At 46.0% G+C, this 20694-nt stretch overlaps 1 protein-coding gene across 4 annotated transcripts in view; it reads left to right on the top strand.

Annotated features, from left to right (window-relative positions):
- LOC119185037 (uncharacterized) overlaps positions 1 to 20694 on the top strand; it is a 147711-nt gene that overhangs the window by 49673 nt on the left and 77344 nt on the right. For all 4 annotated transcript variants that reach the window (XM_075891913.1, XM_075891926.1, XM_075891907.1 and 1 more), the window contains exons 7-8: positions 8690 to 8712; positions 17073 to 17149. In XM_075891913.1, the coding sequence (XP_075748028.1) occupies positions 8690 to 8712; positions 17073 to 17149 (100 nt within the window). The remainder of the gene's footprint in view (positions 1 to 8689; positions 8713 to 17072; positions 17150 to 20694) is intronic.

Here is a 20694-nt window from a genome sequence, read left to right on the forward strand (position 1 = left end):
GGTAGACAGTTTTCGCAGCTGTTTTCATGACCGCAAACTTAAACTTCGCTTCACGCTTTCTGCCCTTGGTTTAGCTCGTGAGTGTGATCCCCTCTATGCCCAGTCTCCATGTTGTCTTTGGCAAGCTCTCTGCAATAGCAAGCCATGTTGCAACCCTCACGCCAGTTCTGACTAGTGCTAGCTGCCTTGTCGACAGTGGCTGTAGATGATCAGAGTTGCACTTTGGTACTGAATCAACAAAAGATTGCACTTCTTGCATTCGAAAGGAGTGATCAACTTGCATGTTGAATGAAAATGAGGACCTGCATGTGTAATCCTCGAATGTTGGTTTGTGGTTGCCACTGTTCCTGACATCGCACACACATCTGGAAAATTAAAAGCAACTGGAATCGCACTTGCCTTGCGACGCATAGTTTCTGCACAGTGTGGTATTATGGTGAAGTTTGGGTAAGTGAGGAGTTCTGGAAAGTTAGCAACTTTCTGCTGCGGCACTTATCATTGCAATTACAGTGTAGGAGACCACTTATAATGTAACCACTTATAGTGCGGGACCTGGTTCCTAAAAAGTCTTTCTCGACTTCCTTTTACTTTCCCAAATAGTGCCATGTATACTCATAACAGTTACTGTGCCCCCCCCCCCCCCCCAAGAAAGAAGACTGGTTATAATGCTGTCGCCGCAAAATTATTCTGACAAACGGGGCACTCACTGTGCTTCTCAAAATGGTGCACCGCAGGAGAGAGTGTGACAGGGTCGTCATGGAGAACGAGATGAGGCAGAGTGAACGAACGAGAGCCTAAGAGAGGAGAAAAGCACTGCGTGGGCAGGCTGAAAGAAGAAGGAGGGCAGTTGTCTAGGAGATGTGGAATCCTTTGCACTGTGTGGCCAGCGCAGCCATGGTGGCGCAGCGCTAGCGGTGCACCATTTTGAGAAGCAGCAGCAACAGCCATTGAACCTTGCTGCGATGGATGTCGTTGTTGAACCTGAAAACGAGACATAGGCTCGGAGCACAGCACTCTGCCACTTCGAGCGTTTTGCGGCAGGCAGTTGAAAGTCGCGTCAGTGCTGCAGCTCAAATGGTGTGCACCATTTAGGCATCCGGCAAGATCGCATGCATGTGGCAATTGCTTGAACTTTCCGTCACAGCGACCTTGGTGGGCGTGTAAAGCTCATGCAGCAGAATGAAACACTGAAACTACAACCGTGTGAGTGAGGTGTAGTTTAGAAAAAATGGAACTCTTGAAACACTCGTGCCATTCCCCATAGTAATGCCAAGTGATTTTTTTTCGATTAATTAAACAAAAAAGGACAAGCAGCATTTTATTACATGTCGTAATGCGTGGAAGGTTTTTTTAGCATGAAAGTATTTTATGCCGGGGTCCACCACTGCTCCGCAGATGCATTTCCGTCACGGATATGACATTGTGAAATATATTTGAACAGATTGCGAAGAAAAAAATTGGTTCCAAATCTGCATGTTACGCTGCAAATGTCGTTGAAAGACGATAGTCTTGCGTCTGAAGAGAGTGAACAAAACCTTTATTTGATGTTCTGCGCAAGAAAATCTGTGAATGGTATTGTGGAGGCGCTGCGTTAGAGTGCCTCGAGCGTGTAGCGGAGGCAAACGAGCGCATCGAGGCACGTTTGACGCATGTGGCAGTTATCTTCAAAAACGAAGGCGCTCAGCTCGCGGAGAAAGATGCGCGCCAGTCTCGGAGGTGATAAGCTGTAGAACGCAAAGCGACAAGCAGGTGCCACCACTGTGACGTCATAGCAAAGTGTCGGAAACACCATTGTGAGCATCGCGTTGCACTGTCAGCGCAGCACGATAAATGCTACATTCCTTAGAGTTACTTGTGTGTACCTCTTGTAATATAAAGGCGGACATACAAAACATCGAAGCGTTGTTGTGGCGCCTCAGATATGCGCAATAATTGCTTTTTAATTGACAATGACACAGCTATGAACGCTAAACCTTGAGCAATATTGGTGGGCGCTGCGGATGGGGTTGGCCGTTTGGTGCCGTTTGAGGTATCATTCGGGCGGACAGACAAATATACAGACAGACAGACCAAAATTTTTCCGTCAAAGGTCCCCAAGAAAGGCTATCATCTTTAAAACAAGTACGAAAGGATTTGTCGCGGCTCGTCGAAGCAGTGACCTCTTTATCCACATGGTGCGGCACTAACCATTATGCCATGAAGCGTACGTTATCAAAGGTGTGGCACGCCATTTACATACACGACTGTTTGGCAGTCCTCAGAGCGTCGTAACTTCATGCTGTTTTTGCCATCAATAGCCAGGTGGCACAAAGGTTTCGCGTTGGGTAGAGTTACCGTATATGCTACCTTTCGGGGGCAGAGTTGCGAATAAGTCCGGCGTCTTGCTCACTGAGATGCCCATGTCATGCAGGAATGCCACATCTTCCGAATGTAGTAGGCGACGCAGCCAAGAGGCTTCGCGCGTTTTCTTGTTCGTTTATAACCCATTGCTGGCGCAATCAGTTTTGCTTCGAAGAAAAGGAAAACTGATAAATATTAGTCTTGAATATAACTGATGCAGTGATGTGATAGCTGCGCCAATTGCGCCGAACTGCGCCGAAAGGCGAATCCTGCGCCAGCCTGCGCCATTCTGGTCAAATATGAGCAATCTGCGCCGAGTCTGCGCCAGAAGTTGCCATTTGCACTGCCAGTTCTGAAACCGAAACTGGAGCCATTCGTGAACTGCCATGGTTGCTGGCAGGCTCGCCGCGAGAGCAGCCTTGCTCGCTAGGAGGCGCCTGTGATGGTAGTGAGTCACTACTAGTGACGCAGAGACGCTCAACCGCTGAAGCCTCCATGGCCGCATGGCCGCATGCAACATCGGAAATGGCGGGTTGCCGTTCGAAAGCTTCGAAAGGTTGCGTTGTCCTATTTGTTTGTGAAGTTTCGGCTGGTGCCTCGCAGCAGTCTTGAACCCCCCCTTCCGAGACTCAGTTTATTCCGTGCAGTGCGCCTCGCAGCTACCGTGGTAGCGACCGTCCGTCTCGCGGCCCGAAGAGACGGGCATCGTGATGCATGTACTGCTCGTGAAGCGCGTCAACGAAATTAGGCGGCGTGAATTCATGGCTGTTAAACTGAAATTTCTAAAATAGCGCATGCGCAGCAAGGTTCCGCGAAGCCCCCGCAACAGCTTATCGCTATCAACTTTGCCTGCGTCGAAAGCGCGCGCAAATATCAGTGCCCGGCTGCGACTGCGATTTTGCCCCGCAGAGATAGTGCTTGCGGCCGTACTTAGGTTTTTCGTTTTGCGTTAAAAACCTTGGCCGATAATTGATATCTTATTACCCTACGTAACCCTTATTGTGCACGAAACTAACCTTATAATTTCTGCAAGCGAGCCGAGCCGATCGCACACGCATATGCATTTACCAGCTCCGTGGTAGCGGCGTCGCATTTCTTACGGGGATTTCTAAACTGGTGTTTAAGCTTCTCAAATGAGAGGGCGTGTGTAGGTTTTTCTTAAAATTTTTTATTGCCATGCATAATTTGTAGTTTGTGCTTCACATCTTTGTCATTTGTCCAGTGTGCTGTGGTTTGCGTATGCATAATTTGTAGTTTGGGCTTCATATCTTTGTCATTTGTCCAGTGTGCTCTGGTTTGCGTATGTAACATTGAATCAAGGTTTTATTCTTTGTGCAAATGGTCATCACTTGCCGTCGCACTATGCGATACCGTACGCGTACGCCTGCTCCAAAACCATGCTGACCTGCTCCAAAACATGATTTTAGCTGCTCCAGAAGCTGCTCCAAAGTGGCTTGGGCCAATCACATCACTGCTGATGCTATAGCTTGTTCAATGACAGCCACCATAGGAAGTTATTTTTTTATTTAAATAGCAAACAAGAAAGCCTTGACTTAATTTGTCGATAATGGTGTACACGATTCGCGACAACTTAAGTTCTGCGAATCGCTTGTTTTACGTAGCTTTTCACTGCTTTAAACCATTAAGCAGGTGCCTCCATAAAACAATCGTTAAACTCTCCCTCCGTGTTTTACAAATAACGCAAGCAAACGAGAATTTTCGGCATGCCTATGTGTAGCTGTGGAATCCGGTCATCGTGGCAACTACGCAGCACTGAGTCACGGTGCTGCGCCGCACAGACACCACTAACAGTTACGTTCACTAAAAACGGACAACACAAGAAACAATTACAACACCAACGATGAAGTACTTCCGCACTCAGCGGGATCGCCTAGCCGGACTGCTCGGGTTAGGTGACTAGCTTGGGCAGCGGTGGTGGTGGTGCCAGTGGTGCGGTGGTCGCAAACACTCGCATGAACATTTTTCGTGCACATGAGCATGCTTGGCGAATGAGAGTGAATGCGGGGAGGTCTGTCAGTGGCACAACTCTGCCACCTAAAAGTAGCATATACAGTAACTCTACCGTTGGGCGTGCTTTCAAAGTCGCCGCCTCTAGCGTTTCGATCAGTGCCGCATCCTTGGAGTCCCCTCTCCCCTCCGCACGGTTATCATACTCCTGATTTGGGAGAGCACGAAAGGAGCACACTGGTTACACACGAAGAAGAAAAAATTGTGACGGTTGCTTGTGCCTGTCCTCTGTATACTTGAGCATTCGTTTCATGAGTATATTTCTTTCTGTCGGAATAGCGCACTTTAAGTGTTGAGCTGGGAGGGTTACTAGTCCGCGCACGTCTTGTATATGCTCATTTCGTGCGTGATCTCTTCTTGAGGTGTGCGCTGCAAGTCTCGAGCTGATTGTCGTTCTTCGCGTGATTTTGCAATTTGTTGCTGTAGCATTCATTTCTTTGCCCTTGTGGCGAAACAATGCATGAAGGAGCGCAGCTACTTCTGTGAAGACACGTTTTGTGTTATACCGATTCCTAGAAGAGGGATCAACCTCATTTTTTTAAAATTGCAACTGTTTTGGTTACTAGTATTGTTCTCAGGACTCATAACATCGCCAGGATAATTTTCAAATATCTCGCTTGTGCGTATGATGTCAAACATTTACTTTTATTTTTCGATTAGTATTGATAATATTGATGTTTTAGATGTTCTCAAACATTGACATTTCACTCTGATGTAAATTGTTATTTGCCTTTTGTGCCTGAGACCAGCCATCAAGCAGGCTTTTAAAGAAAGCCTGCTTGATGGCTGGTCTCAGACTGTTGGCCTTGTCTCCTTGTTTGCATTGCAGCTGCATTTTCTGTCTATGAACTTATAAGACTAATAATCAAAAAGGTAGACATCTGCTCCATAGTGTGGTCTTAATCTTCATTTTGTCTGCGCCAAACTCGCTCACTCCTAAACATATTTTCTTGTGCTTAAAATTTGCTTCAGAACGTCTTTCTTTCCTGCTATCAAAATTGCTTTGAATTCTGTAGTGGCTGGACCACCACTGCTCGTAGCATTGTCAAGCTATCGAGAAAAAGCCTTTCCTGCAAGTATTTTTCTATCTCTCTGGAATTTTTCACATACCAGGGAGTGGTTTTTTTTTGTAATGTCATTCTGACTGTCCAGATTCTTGTTGCTAGCACAATGCAGAACCTGCAAAAAAATGGGGAACAGACTTCGAAGCTTCTCTATAATTTGCCGACACTTGTGTTACAAGCTCTTCTATGAATTTATGAGCACCTTTATGAGGACTGCAAAACTTGCACAACACAATCGTTGCTTTTTGAAGAAGCTGTGCATTTTCAGTTTTTTCCATTTTTCTCAAAACAGTAAATTTTTGACTGTTCAATTTTGAGGCCTCAATATCTCTGCAGCTAGGGCAGGTACAACAATTCTTTTTGCAGTGGAAACCTGTATGTGTGTATACAGAATGCAAGTAAGGGAACAGAATTTAGAACACAAGTCTTTTTAATTAATTACTCATAAAAATTGTAACACAGGTCCAACTGCTTTTGAACATGGATAGTTCATCTTACTGTAAAATAACTAATAAAGGCCTAAAAACAAAGAACTCTCCCATACTTTCAATCTATAGTCATTAGACTATATTGTCATTAGTCATTAGTCTAAAAGTAATATCCTAAATACCACTTTTAATTAAGTACTTTTTTTATGGCAGATTTAAACAATAGGAGGTGAACTTAATTTATCTCAAGAACAAGATAAGTTACAGGAAAACTAATTAAATATTTGAAATCAACAGACAAAACTGCATAATCCTGTGCAGTTTGATCAAGATCAGGGAAGAAATAAACAAAACAATGTCTGAGACCATTCTGCACCCCTTAATCAGTCAGTGCTAATGCAGTTAAAGGAAAATGCAAATATGAGTTTTAAAGGTGTACTGACACGACTTTAAAGCATTGCAAAAGCGACGTTGTTCATTTTCTTGGAATACTGTGTCAACTTTCTCCATGCACCGTAGTCTGCCAACAAGTATAAAATATATTCTTTGATTTTATAGTTTTCGTCACTGAGCATGAGCGAGCCAGGCCAACCGCAGCGGACATTACCCAGATGAGTCAATACAGTTCTACTGAGTTTGTGAACTCTGCATCCTGCTTGCAGCCTAAATCACAGCAATACCTCTTGGGGGGTCTCTGGAGACAATGCGCTCATCATTGTTTACATGCCCATTGTGGATATGCCGCTAGTATGCTCCGAATCGCTGTCTCCCCATGACGTCACACTGCCATGACACATGAAATTCGCCTTCCTCGATATTGAAACTGAGAATGTCTTTTCAAGGGTAGTGGTATCAAATATATACCCACTGCATCCCCAGGCACCCCAGTGCTATTTCTAGGGTTCTTGAAATCCGTATTCTCACATAGAGCAACAATGCAGTAAAACCTTGTTATAACAAAGTTGAAGGGGGAGTTGTAATTACTTCATTATAAGAATTAGTTCGTTATAGCCAATATCTATCTCTACGAACAATTAGCCAGCAAGAGAGAATGTACTCGCCAATGAATGTCACAGCTGCCCTCTGCGCAGATTAAAACGGCCGTCGGAAGGCAAAAAACTAGCAAAATAATAATAAAAAAAAACGATGCACTTCGTTTCCACCAAATCAGCACACCAGCTGACAGATCACTTTGAAGAAAAATTGTCGTCAATAGATTTTTGCCGACTCTTTCTCTCTTGGATGACTACTTTTTCAGCTGCCGCAGCTATTTCGAGTCCGTCCTCGTCGTCATGGTAAGCGCCCAAGAAGCAGCTTAGCAGGTCTGTCGCATCCAGCGCTCACGCGAGTGTCGGTACGTCGGGTTCGCCAACATTAAGCTCCGGGGTGTCGACACATTCGTCACTGTCATCATGCACGCCCGTCACCGCGGGCACAATTCCCGTTGTCAACGCATCAGCATCGGCACCGACGTACATGCAGGAACTGTTGCAGTTAGGCATAACGCCGGCGTCAAAGAGAGCGTCCCGTAACGTCTGGGCCTGGTCGCCCGCAACACCCACACATCGCCGAAATCTTAGGCCACTTTTTTTTTCTTGATGCCAGACTCAAGGGCTTTCAACATTGCCGACTTCTGCTTGATTGTTATATTTTTGCGCTTACGTTTGCCGCTGCCATTGTCCATCTCGTGTCTAGCGGCAGAAACTGGTAGAGGTGGTGTTGCTCTTCCACAGCGAACGACAAAGAAGAAAGCCACAATTTTGGCCACCCCAGCGGTGCGCGATGCCCCAGTGCTGAGCTGAAGGGGAGAAGGTCAGATGTGCGGGCGGGTCAACGACTTCTACAGGAGAGAGGAGGCCGGCTGACGGGCACGCTCGCGTGAGTTGCTGCGCGGGCGAGTTCATTTATGCCAGAGGAGAAGGGAAGCGGGGAGACTCACTCCCACACGCGTGTTGGCAAGTGGCTCCCGAGAAGCGCAAGGCGCAAGTTTGAAATTACCGCGGCCGTGATGAGACGTAAACCATCGTGCGCTATAAGATATTGAGAATTGATGTATACTAAAGTTATCAGTAAATGTTCATTGTGGACGAGGAATGGTTCGTTATATCCCTTGTGGGGAAATTTTCACTTCGTTAAAATGTTTTAAATACATGGGTGTCTATGGGAACTACATGGTTAATCACAATTGCTTCGTTATACCCATTAGTTTGTTATATTCTGCTTTGTTATAATGAGGTTCTACTGTACAAAAATATTTAAAATTCTGGTCATTACTCCTTAAATATAAGCAGTTCTGTGACAATTGTATAATCAGGTAGGCACCTGTAGTAAGAGGGAGGGAGGCAAAAGATGGTGTTAGGGCGGCCGATGTGTCCGTGTCGGATCTTGCCACTTGATGAGGTGATGGCTGGAGCAGAGCAGTGGCGACTACAGGCGTCCAGACTGCTAGGAGCGTGAGCGTGGTCTTAACTGGCTCTGGCTTTGAGCTGTAGCCATGAGCCGTTTGAGAGGTACAGCATGGTGGTTGGAAAATGACGACGATGATTGTTATTGATGATAACACTATACACCTCTGCTTAAGCTATGGGTTACTGTTCTGGTTTGGGGTTTCCATGCTTCAATTGGAAACCTGAGAGCTCCAAAAGTATAGAATTCTACTCCAAACCGTTTTGCTCACAACAGAGATTGCCGTAACAGGTCAGTAGTTTGTGATGCGCCGTATTGATATACTAGACTAGCAATTTTTTTTATACTGAGCCCTGTACTATACCCCATTCAGCCTCAAGGCACCATGCTCACTGTTGCTTTTTTTTCTTCTTCTTTTTGCAGGAATAAATCACTGGTAAACCAAGGCAAGTGGACCATGTTTGGACTCCCCAATCGTTTCTTTTCTGTGCATTCCTGGCTCTTCAGGATTATATGATCTGAGACAATACTTGGCTGTTGAAAAGGTTCACGATAAGTGTGCACAAACACTGACAAGGTGCATGCAAGTGCTCACTGAAATCGTGCAGAGGTGATATTTGTGTCAAAGAACATAGATGGTGGGAGACCACTTGGTATCCCATCCTCTCCTCTTTTCCTTTGCGCTACAAGTACTGCTGTATGTGGAAACGCAAGAATATTTTGCTGTGATCAGTGGAAGTTGGGCTAATTCAAAGAAACCGGGAAGAAATGCTTGCACTTCGTGCCACAAAACTGTCCCCCTGAACACGTTTCTATAGTACGTGCAACACCACATTGCTTTCCCTTAAAGAGGCCAATTGTATAGTGGAACGGCAGGTGCCATCTTATCACCCCACATTATTTAGAAGAATGCCTCCTTAATCTCAGTTCGGGAATGCTGTGTGGGCAGGAAACAAACTTATAATGTAAAACTACAAATGAAAACTACCAATGCAAAAATGTTCAAATTGAGCAAATGCCAAGTTATTGAAAATATTATGATGTCAATGAACAAGACCAACTACAAGAATGTATTTTATTTTTCTTGAATAAGGTTTCCAGTACTTATTTTTCATAAGAATAACTTAGAAAAGCCACAGTTCTTATTATTTGCGACTGTGTTCACAATGTGACAGCTGGTCAAGATGCTTATGTCTTAAGCCAAAGAGTGCTGTGAGCCTATTCCTCATTATTTGTTGCCGCTTCCTGCATATGATTATAATTTTTCGCCTGCTAGCGAAATGGTTTGGTAAAAAGCAAACACTCAGGCTCTGGGCAGAAGGCCTTCCATATCGCATTTTTTTACATTTGTGGCACAGTTATTGCTTCATGAAGCTGGTACCAGACTTCCGCTATCCGAAAACGAACCCAGTGGCCAAGCACATAAAGAATAGTGGGCCTACCCTATATTCACTTGATTACATTTCGTTTAAGGATAATCGGTAAAAGATGCAATGTGAAAGCAATCTTTGCTTCGCCTACAAATTGCTGAGTATGTGTGCAATGGTTAATGCAGGTGCCAAGCAGAAACGACAGCATGGAAAACAACACAGGAAGAAGTTTATAGAACGCATTGAAGGAGTGTTGTATATACTACTCCTTTCCACTTTTGTGTGGAAGGGATTGTATTGTACTGACAGGGTGCTATCTGAGAAGGCACGATATACTACAATCTTGTGCTCATGTGCACGAAATATGTTCATGCGAGTGTTTGCGACCGCCGCAACACTGGCGCCACCACCACCGCTGCCCAAGCTAGTCACCTAACCCGAGCAGTCCAGCTAGGAGATCCCGCTGAGTGCGGAAGTACTTCATCGTTGGTGTTGTGATTGTTTCTTGTGTTGTCCGTTTTTAGTGAACGTAACTGTTAGTGGTGTCTGTGCGGTGCAGCACCGTGACTCGGTGCTGCGTAGTTGCCACGATGACAGGATTCCACAGCTACACATAGGCATGCCGAAAATTCTCGTTTGCTTGCGTTATTTGTAAAACACGGAGGGAGAGTTTAACGATTGTTTTATGGAGGCACCTGCTTAATGGTTTAAAGCAGTGAAAAGCTACGTAAAACAAGCGATTCGCAGAACTTAGGTTGTCGCGAATCGTGTACACCATTACCGACAAATTAAGTCAAGGCTTTCTTGTTTGCTATTTATATAAAAAAATAACTTCCTATGGTGACTGTCATTGAACAAGCTATAGCATCAGTAATATTCAAGACTAATATTTATCAGTTTTCCTTTTCTTCGAAGCGAAACTCATTGCGCCAGCAATGGGTTATAAACGAACAAGAAAACGCGCGAAGCCTCTTGGCTGCGTCGCCTACTACATTCGGAAAATGTGGCATTCCTGCATGACATGGGCATCTCAGCGAGCAAGACGCCGGACTTATTCGCAACTCTGCCACCGAAAGGTAGCATATACAGTAACTCTACCCAACGCGAAACCTTTGTGCCACCTGGCTATTGATGGCAAAAACAGCATGAAGTTACGACGCTCTGAGGACTGCCAAACAGTCATGTATATAAATGGCTTGCCACACCTTTGATAACGTACGCTTCATGGCATAATGGTTTGTGCCGCACACTGTAGATAAAGAGGGCACTGCTTCGACGAGCCGCGACAAATCCTTTCGTACTTGTTTTAAAGATGATAGCCTTTCTTGGGGACCTTCGACGGAAAAATTTTGGTCTGTCTGTCTGTCTGTATATTTATCTGTCCGCCCGAATGATACCTCAAACGGCACCAAACGGCCAACCCCATGGTGGCGAAATGGTCACTGGTCGAACGGGCGGCGTAAACGATCCAGTGCAGATGCTCCCTTGTTTGAGTTCAGCGGCTGCTTGTCAAAAGTCGCTGCTACTGAGTTCGGCGAACAGTTGATTCGTCTTCCTTTTGTCCAGACTGCAACCCTTGAAAGCTATGGAGTGCGCGACTCCCCAGAGTTCGTCTGAGAGGGGCCCGTTTTGCCATTACTAAGAATGGATATTGTAATCAGCTTTGAAAATTATTTTTTTTTTATTTTGTCATCTGCCGATGAACAGAGAATGAGTCTCAATTTTTGTAAGTTTTACTTTTCTTGTCATCGGAGAAGCAGACATTATGTTTGTTTGAATAATTTTGTTTTCATAATATTTTGAAAGGTAGCAGTTAGTGTGTTTTATTTTAACAAAGAAGGCTGAGTGAAAGCCTCTGTTTAAAATACCTTCTGTCTTCGGCGTTATATACTTGTTAGTTTGCACGTCAGTGTATAGGTCAACTTTATTTTGGATAACACACGCAAGTTTGAATTTCAGTGCTAATTACTTACCTCTTTAAGCATGATTTATCTTGTTGGGATGCTCATTGGCTGAGCGCTTCGAGCGAGAGCTTATCGAATGGCTTTGTTTTCTTTAACGGTCTGACTCTTGCAAGCGACGCCAATGTGCGTGAATCAGAAGTGCTTGATATTCTAAATTGTAGTTTCGGGGTTAAATTGAGTTAACCTCAGCAGCTTTGATCGTCCCAAATCTGCCTGGGTCACAATCGAGAATCGCTCGCGGGAAAAAAAAATTCTGTTTGGTTTAGTGGTGTCATGCACTGACGCTTAGATAAAGGTGTGTCCGCATTGCGTATTCCTCCTGAGATACGTTGCTCGTGATGCTATTTTTTAGCTCAGCTTAATCTCGAGGAAATATTTTCGTTTCTGCTGGTCTGGTGATTTGATTAGCATTCGGAGGGTGCTTGCCTCGGCCAGAGTGGTTTGGCTTTGTGTTCGACTCCGTCGTTCCAGTGAACCTCTGCAGTGCTATGAAAGTCTCCACGTGCGGAGAGAGCGGAACGGCTACAGACGGTCAACCAGCATCCCTCCTTCCGAGCCGCGCTAGACGGCTCAAAACTCCAGATGCATTGTCTGGCGGTGAGGGTGCTGTTGTGCCACAGACATGATCCTCGCTCGGCAGCGCTTCTTCTCAAGAGATCGAGCGCTGTTCCGGCGAACTGTCTCCCACCTCCCAGCACCACCTTCCATGCAGAAGGCGGCACCGTGCAGTTCCGGGGATAACTTCGCCTCCTCCGCCGAGCCACCAGCTCTGGGTATGGCTGCGTCTCCTCCGCCGAGCACTGGGAACTGGTCTCAGAAAAAGGACCCAAAAACATTATTTAAGGCCGTGCCGTCCCCATGTTTGGGGATTTTGCCCCAGCCGACGTTGTCGTGCTGGCCGGCTCTGTACAAATCACAACCTGCTATAGTAAATGCTCCTTCATGTTGCTGTTTTCAAAACTGATTGCCTCCCTGTTCCGCCTCCGGGCGAAGGCTTCAGCGAAGTCCGTTTGACTGCTCGCCGCTCTTCGCCACCGCTACCATCGTGACACAGCGAATTCCTAACAATGGATAGACAGACAGACAGATGCATGCATGCCAAAAGTGCCTGCACTACGCATTCAAACGCTGTACAGGCTTCATGTCTGTAAGGAACGACATCAACGTATGTGATATTTGATATAGCATGGCAGAAGATTAAAATTACCATCAGATATCGCTCAATGTGAATTGCGTAAATGAACGAAATTGTGTTGAATGCTTCCAACCTATTACAAAGAGCTCTGCCGTAATTCTTTTTTGTCATTACCCTCATGGGGCATTACCTGTGGTGACTTGCTACTCACTGTAGTGGAAGACCGCTGCGGGTTCAGGCTCAGTGAGCCACAGGGTTGCATCTCCGTCACCTACTCACGTGTAGTGCACCGCTCCGTGGGCGCTCAACTAACAGAGCATTTAGTGCGGTGTGACAAGACAGACAGTGTTCGATTGACAGCAACACACAAACACTTTATTGCCTTTGGCCGCACCCCAAACGACAGTACAACGTCTGCTCCCGCACGTGGACGTTCACGATAGAGGAGAGACTACGACGGCGTCGCTGCTGGCAATGGCGAGCTTTGACACGCCGTTCTGGAAAAGGTCCCTGGTGGATATGCTGTGCACTCTCACGATGGCCATTGGGCCTGGTCGCGAGAGTTATGGCAAAACTCGTATGCGTAGGCCTTCAGCAAGTGCGACTTGGCATGGTACGACCTCTTGAAGCACTAGGCACCGCTGTTTGGCTTAGTGTATAGTGCCAAAGCTAACACTCAGGTAAACACGCTCTCCGGGGTTGCCTAGGCACCCAGGCAGGCTACAATCTGACGATTCCCAAAGGGGACGTGGGCGAAGGAACACCACGTGCTTACCAGGCGCTGGCCAACGGAGGAGAGACTCTTCCCAACGCGCACCTCACTCGGCCTCACCGATTCTCGCAACCCCCGAGAACACGCGCCGAGCATGGCGCCATCTATCGCCACGTGCCGTTACCAGAGAATGGAAAAGGAAAAGGAGCGGCCGTATGCCGGAATGCCCGCGAAATGGTCACGGGCAAAATGAAACATTTAGCTGATGTCATTCGCTAGTTGCTGTAGAAAAGTACACTGCGACATGCTTTAAAAGACAAACGAAGTGTAGTATGTCCTTATATATTGTTACGGGTGAGAGATGTCTGAATTCAACGTCAGGAGCAACATTAACATTGCCGTCATTAGCAATGACAGGAAAAAGGAAAATGCGTCTGATGTGGCTTGTCCTAGTGATGACATACTAATGGCTATGGTGAATAAGTTGCTATCGCCAGAAAAGAGACAAGCGTTGGTTCGAATCCTCTCCAACCATGCATCCGTTTTTGATTTCGCACTCAATAGCCGCAGAATTTCCGCACTACCTTCACGCACTCGTCACGTGATTGATACTGGTTCCGCCTATCCCATTCGTCAGAGACCATACAGAGTAGCTCCGTGGGAGCGTGAAGTTATTGTTGAGCAGGTGGAAGAAAGTTATACAAGAATCGTCTAGCCCCTCGGCAGCACCAGTTATACTTGTAAAAAAGAAGGATGGGTCTTTTAGATTCTGTGTATATTATCGGCGGCTCAACTCAGTTACAAAAAAAGACGTATATCCGCTTCCCCGCATCGACGACATTATCGATTGTTTGCATTCTGCTTCGTACTTTTCTTCCGTAGACTTAAGATTGGGATATTGGCAAATCACTATGCACTCTGCCGATAAAGAAAAAACGGCTTTTATAACTCCAGATGGTTTATTTGAATTAAACATCATGCCATTTGGTCTATGTAACGCTCCATCCACGTTAGAGCGCTTTATGGACGCTGTTCTCCGTGGCTTAAAATGGGAAGTATGTCTTTGCTATCTTGATGACGTAATCTTTGGCCGCACGTTTGAAGAGCACAATCGTCGACTTGATGTTGTTCTCACATGCCTTGAGAAAGCAGCACTTACTTTTAATTCCAGAAAGTGCCATTTTGGTGATCGTGAAACTCTAGTTCTTGTCCATCTCGTAGACAAACACCCCGTTTGGCCTGATCCCCACAAAATTATCGCGGTCAACACTTTCCCTCAACCACGCTCGCTACGAGAACTACGAAGCTTCCTGGGCCTGTGTTCGTATTTCCGGTGCTTTGTTCCTAGCTTTGCCGTTGTTGCTGAGCCTCTTATTCATCTGCTCAACAAAGATGTACCCTTCAAGTGGATGAAAGAGTGCGAGTCATTGCTTTCACAGCTGAAACTTCTACTCACTTCTGGGCCTATTTTTCATCATTTCGACGCATCAGCCCCAACTGAGATTCACCGTGATGCAAGCGGAATCGGTATTGGCGCAGTATTAGTTCAGTGTCACGGCGCTGCTGAACATGTCATTGCCGACGCGAGCTGTTCTTTGAGTAAAGCTGAGCGCAATTACACTGTTACAGAGCAAGAAAGTCTGGCAGCTGTCTTCCCCGTGCACAAGTTCCGCCTGTACATCTATGGCTGCCGATTCTCCATCGTCACAGACCACCACTCACTTTGTTGGCTCACTGGTCTACGAGATCCAACCGGTCGTCTTGCACGATGGGCGCTTTGTTTGCAAGAATATGACTTTGATGTTTGCTTCAAGAGTGGCCGCCGTCACGCGAACGCTTGCTGCCTATCGCGACTTCCCCTTCCCACGACTGAATGCGACGCCGACAATTTAGACGACTGTCTGGCCGCTCTTGACTCACGTTTTCCAGGTTTGGAAGCGTTCTATACAGAGCAACGTCAAGACCATAGTCTGGCTCCTTTTTTCGCATCTGCCGTCGATAAGCCGCATCAGAGCTCATTCGTCATGCAGGATGGCATTCTTTACAAGCGAAAATTCGCAGCAAAGGGGGCCAGCCTACATTTGGTTGTCCCCAAATCATTGTGACCCAACGTGCTGCAAGCTATGCACAACGATCCAACATATGGGATTTGCCAAGACCTATCACCGCACACTGAAACGTTTCTACTGGCCCCGCATGCATCAGGCTACAGCTAAATACGTGACCAGCTGTGAGCATTGTCAACGGTACAAGAGTCCAACAAGTGTGCCGCCATGATTTCTCCATCACATACCGCCTCCTTTTTTTCCTTTTGAGGTCATCGGTATTGACTTGATGGGCCCTTTTCCACGATCTGTCACTGGGAACCGCTGGATTATAGTCTGTGTAGACCACCTCACTCGGTATGCTGAAACTGCAGCGATCTCTGCCGCAACAGCTGATCACGTTTGTGACTTCCTGCTACGCTACTTCATCCTCCGGCATGGGCCCCCTCGTGCCATCATCAGCAACCGTGGCCGGCAGTTTGTAGCCGACGTCGTGGAAGAGTTGATTCGCCGGTCTGCTTCCCAGTTTCGTCACCCCACTTCATACCATCCACAGACCAACGGTTCGACTGAGTGTGTCAACAGGACGCTCATTAACATACTCGCTATGTACGTTGATTCCAAGCATAAAAACTGGGACGAAGTTTTATCGTTTATGACCTACACCTACAACACTGTGCTACAAGAGACCACCGGCTTTAGCCCGTTTTACCTTCTCTACATCCGTGAGCCATGTACTACCCTCGACACGATTCTCCCGTTTTCAGAGCAAGAAAACTCGTCCCTTGCAGAGACACTCTGTTGCGCAGAGGAGGCACGGCGCATCGCGCGTCTCCGGACTTTCGCAGCCCAAGACCGTTCAAAGGCTTGCTACGATAAGCGACATCGACATGTGTCGTACAGCGAAGGTGATATGGTGTGGCTGTGGACTCCATATCGCAAGAGTGGTTTGTATCAAAAGTTTCTGACCTGCTATACAGGTATACAGGTCCCTTCGTCGTTTTGCCGCGCCTTAGCGACGTTACGTACATCATATCACGCCTCACATCTCCTGGCCATCGCTCCAGGAAAACTGACGTCGTACATGTCGCCCTGTTGAAGCCATACCATGCGCGACACTAACTCACCCAGTGGGCATCGTCTGCAACGGGGGAAATGATACGGGACTTTCGTTGAAGTGGGGTTGAGGAAAAACTAGTAAATGTGTTCTGTGCCAGGCCTTGACTGCTGACCATCTATCGTCCCGCCTCTACAATAAAGATCTCTCACCCGTAACAATATTTTAAAATTCTTCATAATTACCCATTATTGTGTTCAATTACGTTCAGTGCACTCCTAATTGTATTGTAATGCTTTAATCGATGTTCAGTGTCTTTAATGGGATTTACCACTCATATTCCTAATTACTGTTTACTGTTTGACGAGGCATATAAGGCCTCAGTGTACCAGTTATTTTGAGATAGGCTGGTGTCCCTGCACATTTTGCATGTACACTTAACTTTGCGGTGTTTGAATAATGTCAAAAAGATACCTGTACGTTTGTGCCTTGTAATGCAAGCCTCGCGATACTTTGCCCGCAGTGTCTGTTCTGCAGAGGAAGCTTCAGACATGCAAGGAAAAAGCTAAAGAAGTGCGTTCGGAAAACAAGAAAGCCATGGTATGTTCCTCTTCCTGACTGACTTTTGCTGTTTATACCGCTATTGTAAAGAAAGGCAAAGCATTGTGTTGTTCCAACTCTGCTTGTGTAATTAAAAGGTGGCCATCATCAGTAACTTTTTTCCTTGCTTTTGAATCTGCACGTTGTGAACTTCTTTGTAAATATGCAAACAGTGCCAAAAGATAGTTGACTAGGCAGAATGAAGAAACACACGACAGGTACTGACTAAAAACTGATGGTTTTATTGCTGCAGAGCATTACTGAAAAGAAGTAGGCATTAAATCGTATTTGGCATTGTTTCTAGATAAACGAACTGGCCCAATGTACCACAGCTCTGTATTATATTGGTTGAAATGCTGGTTTGCTGCCTACAACTATTGTTTCGATTAGCTTGTGAAGAACAGATACTCCAGAATTTGTAGCTGGGATTATTATGCATGTTTTTAGTGAACTATAATTAAGTGATATTGTGCTTTAAGTACAGTTTCATTGTATTTTATTATAGCAGTCAATGCCACAAAAAGGAACATGTTCTGTCAGTGCTACCCAGTGTAGCACGTTACCAGCTAGCACATATGTTGGCTGAGATGTACTTCTATGCTTGAGGACACAGTTGCCATTCCCAGCCATGGTAGCCACATTTGGATGAGACATCAATGTATCTAGATTTAGGTGCACTTAAAAGTGGCAAAAAGAATTGATCCCAGGTCTCTCAAACCTGCAGATGCCTGATAACCATATTTCCAAGTCCGCTTTTATGTTATCAACCTGTTGCACATACAGTCAAACCCCGCGACAACGAATGACGCTTTAGCGAAATTGCCGCTACAACGAAAAATTCTTGGTTGCCCGGCAGCAGTCCATAAATAAGAGTTGCATACATGTTCTTGCCACAATGAACACTTTTTCTTTTGCCGTTTTGCTGCAACCAAATTCGGCAATGCAATATCAGGCTTAGATATCTAATACCGTGCAGTAAACAAAACCTTGAACATTTTGATGCATTTTCAGATAATAAAAATATGTCGACAGTGTGTAAAGGGTGCGCTCATTGGCACCACCAGAAACCACCGCTGTTTAATAAACATAGCGACGGCAATGAGACTGCCCTGCTTTTGCCACTGGCTTGCTTTTGAGCTGCAGACAATTGGAAGCTCAAGCTCAGTCGCTCAGTTCATAGTTTCCTACACAAAGCTGCTGGGTGCAATCACACAACGATTCCGTATTTGGCCCATTTCGATGGCAATGCAATATATTGGCTCTTATTGCCCATGGCCAGTGGGGTCAAAGCGGCTGTTCGTCCGCACTATCAACAAAATTGGACAGTCATGACTAGTGAATGATAAGAATAGCATAGAATAAACCATAAGTCACCGCTCCAAGATACGACGCCTCCGTCTGTATTGTCGGATACACTCTGACAGCACACTGCTGCTGGTGTTAGCGTGTGAGTTGAACTGTTAGGTTTGCTCACAAAAACCGTTGTGGCCGTTGTTTTAGAGTGCTTTTCACCATGGCGTCGTTATGCACGGGTGAGAATCTCGCGTGACGCTGCTGGGAAAGAAAAGAAAGAAGCCAAAACTTCCTAATTTTAGGAATTAACTTTCTTTTGTTTTGCTAGCTTAGGTAAGCTATGTTTTTTAGATTCCACTACAATGAAATTTTCGCTTCAACAACATATTTTTCACACCCTTTCAGTTTCGTTGTAGTGAGGTTCCACTGTATAAGCACTGTTTAGTTCACTGCATCAGAGTGTTGAACATTCCCAATTGTTTTGGATTGTTCTGGTAAGTTTAAGTGTGCAACACGAGCAATGGTGAATATTCTGAAACTGACCCAGTCAATAATGAAAAGTCCTGGATTTTCGATGCCATGTGTGTTGACTCACCGTATCACTGAAATGACATTTTTTTTTGCCCTGCCGTGCTGGTCCAGTGGCTAGTGTACTCAGCTGCTGACCCGCAGGTCGCGGGATTGAATCCCGGCTGCAGCGGCGGCATTGTCGATATATAGGCAAAAATGCCGTAGGCCCGTGTGCTCAGATTTGAGTGCATGCTAAAAAACCACAGGTCGTCGAAATTTCCGTAGCCCTCCAGTACGCCGTCTCTCATAATCATATGGTGGTTTTGGGACGTTAAACCCTGCATATCAATCGATCAACTGAACTGATTTCTTGACTACTTATGGCTATCCTCACTGATATCGAGGCACAGTGTGACTCACTTGTTAATTGACTTTTCATTTGCCAGGCACAAACTCATCCAAATAAGGTTTTTTGTAATTTCCAGTCTTGCCACAGCCCTCTTCACTGTCACAACCATGTGACATCTGGTGAAGGTGCTGGTTCATTCGTGTTTCACACACCCTCGAAAAGTTGTGAAACAAACCCAAGCCGGAAAGAAGGCATCACATCCATCTCAAATCATCAAACTAGCCATGAGCCAAAGGGCTACCACCAAAATGTGAGCCTTTACTCGACTAGGTCAAGAAGACCCGGACCGTGACCACTACATTTGGTGACAGTACCCATGGCGTATGCACCTGTCCTGCTACAGCAGCCTAGAGAGCTGCCAATCTTCCACAGATTGTTTTTTGTAGACAGAGAAAGTTGGCTTGGAATGTACCACTGTCACCATTTTCAAAAGCTGGGGTCCCTGGGACAAGTTGCGTTACGTTTATTCCTGCTTGGAAGGCACAGCAAGGACCTGGTTCAAGAATTGTGAGCTGACTCTCCAAAGCTGGGGATTGTTTTGCAGCACACTCTTGGGCACCTTCAGCAACATTGTTAGCTAGGAAAGGGCTGCTGATTTGCTAGAGGCAAGAGTGCAACTGCAGAATGAAAACCTCACCATCTCCACCGAAGAGATGATAGCGGCTTTTCTACTTGGCCGATGCTACCATGCTTGAGGAGAAAAAAGTTTGCTTCCGTGTGCAGAGAGTGAGACTAGAAAGACCTGTTTGCCGAATTGGTGCTAAAGTCACGACAAGTCACCGATTACCTTATGGGGGCTGCAACAGTAGAGAAGTCTCTCAAGATGCGGACGAAGCAACACACTAATTTGCATCTACGTTCTGGCTATTCCACAGTACATTAACTAAGCACTGACGACCAAGGGGAAACCATCAGAACAATTGTGTGGTAGGTGCTGCATAAACCTTCACCACCGCCTCAAGTAGACTCGATTGCAAAAACAGTAATGTAATCGAACATATTCAGTAGTCATGGGGGATCCTTAAGCCTCTGCAGCCTCAACTTGACGAGATCCTTGAGCGAGTTCAGCCTCAACCTAATGCCATAACTTACGCTGCTGCTGTTTTCTCCCACCGTCATGAAAGTGCCGAGATGCAGCACCACCGGAGTTTTGTCACCAGCTCCCTGCCACCATAATTGATACCATCTTGCCTGCCTGTGAGCCGGTGCCATGCGCCAAGGAAGGTTGTCTACTGGTGCATCAATGATGACTATTTGCTTTGCTACCGCTGTGGGGCAGCCGGCCACACCTACCGTCACACTGTTACTACTGCAAGATGTGACAGCATGGATT

Source organism: Rhipicephalus microplus, chromosome 1 (genome assembly GCF_043290135.1).
Source record: "Rhipicephalus microplus isolate Deutch F79 chromosome 1, USDA_Rmic, whole genome shotgun sequence".
In the NCBI taxonomy this organism is placed as follows: Eukaryota; Metazoa; Arthropoda; class Arachnida; order Ixodida; family Ixodidae; genus Rhipicephalus; species Rhipicephalus microplus.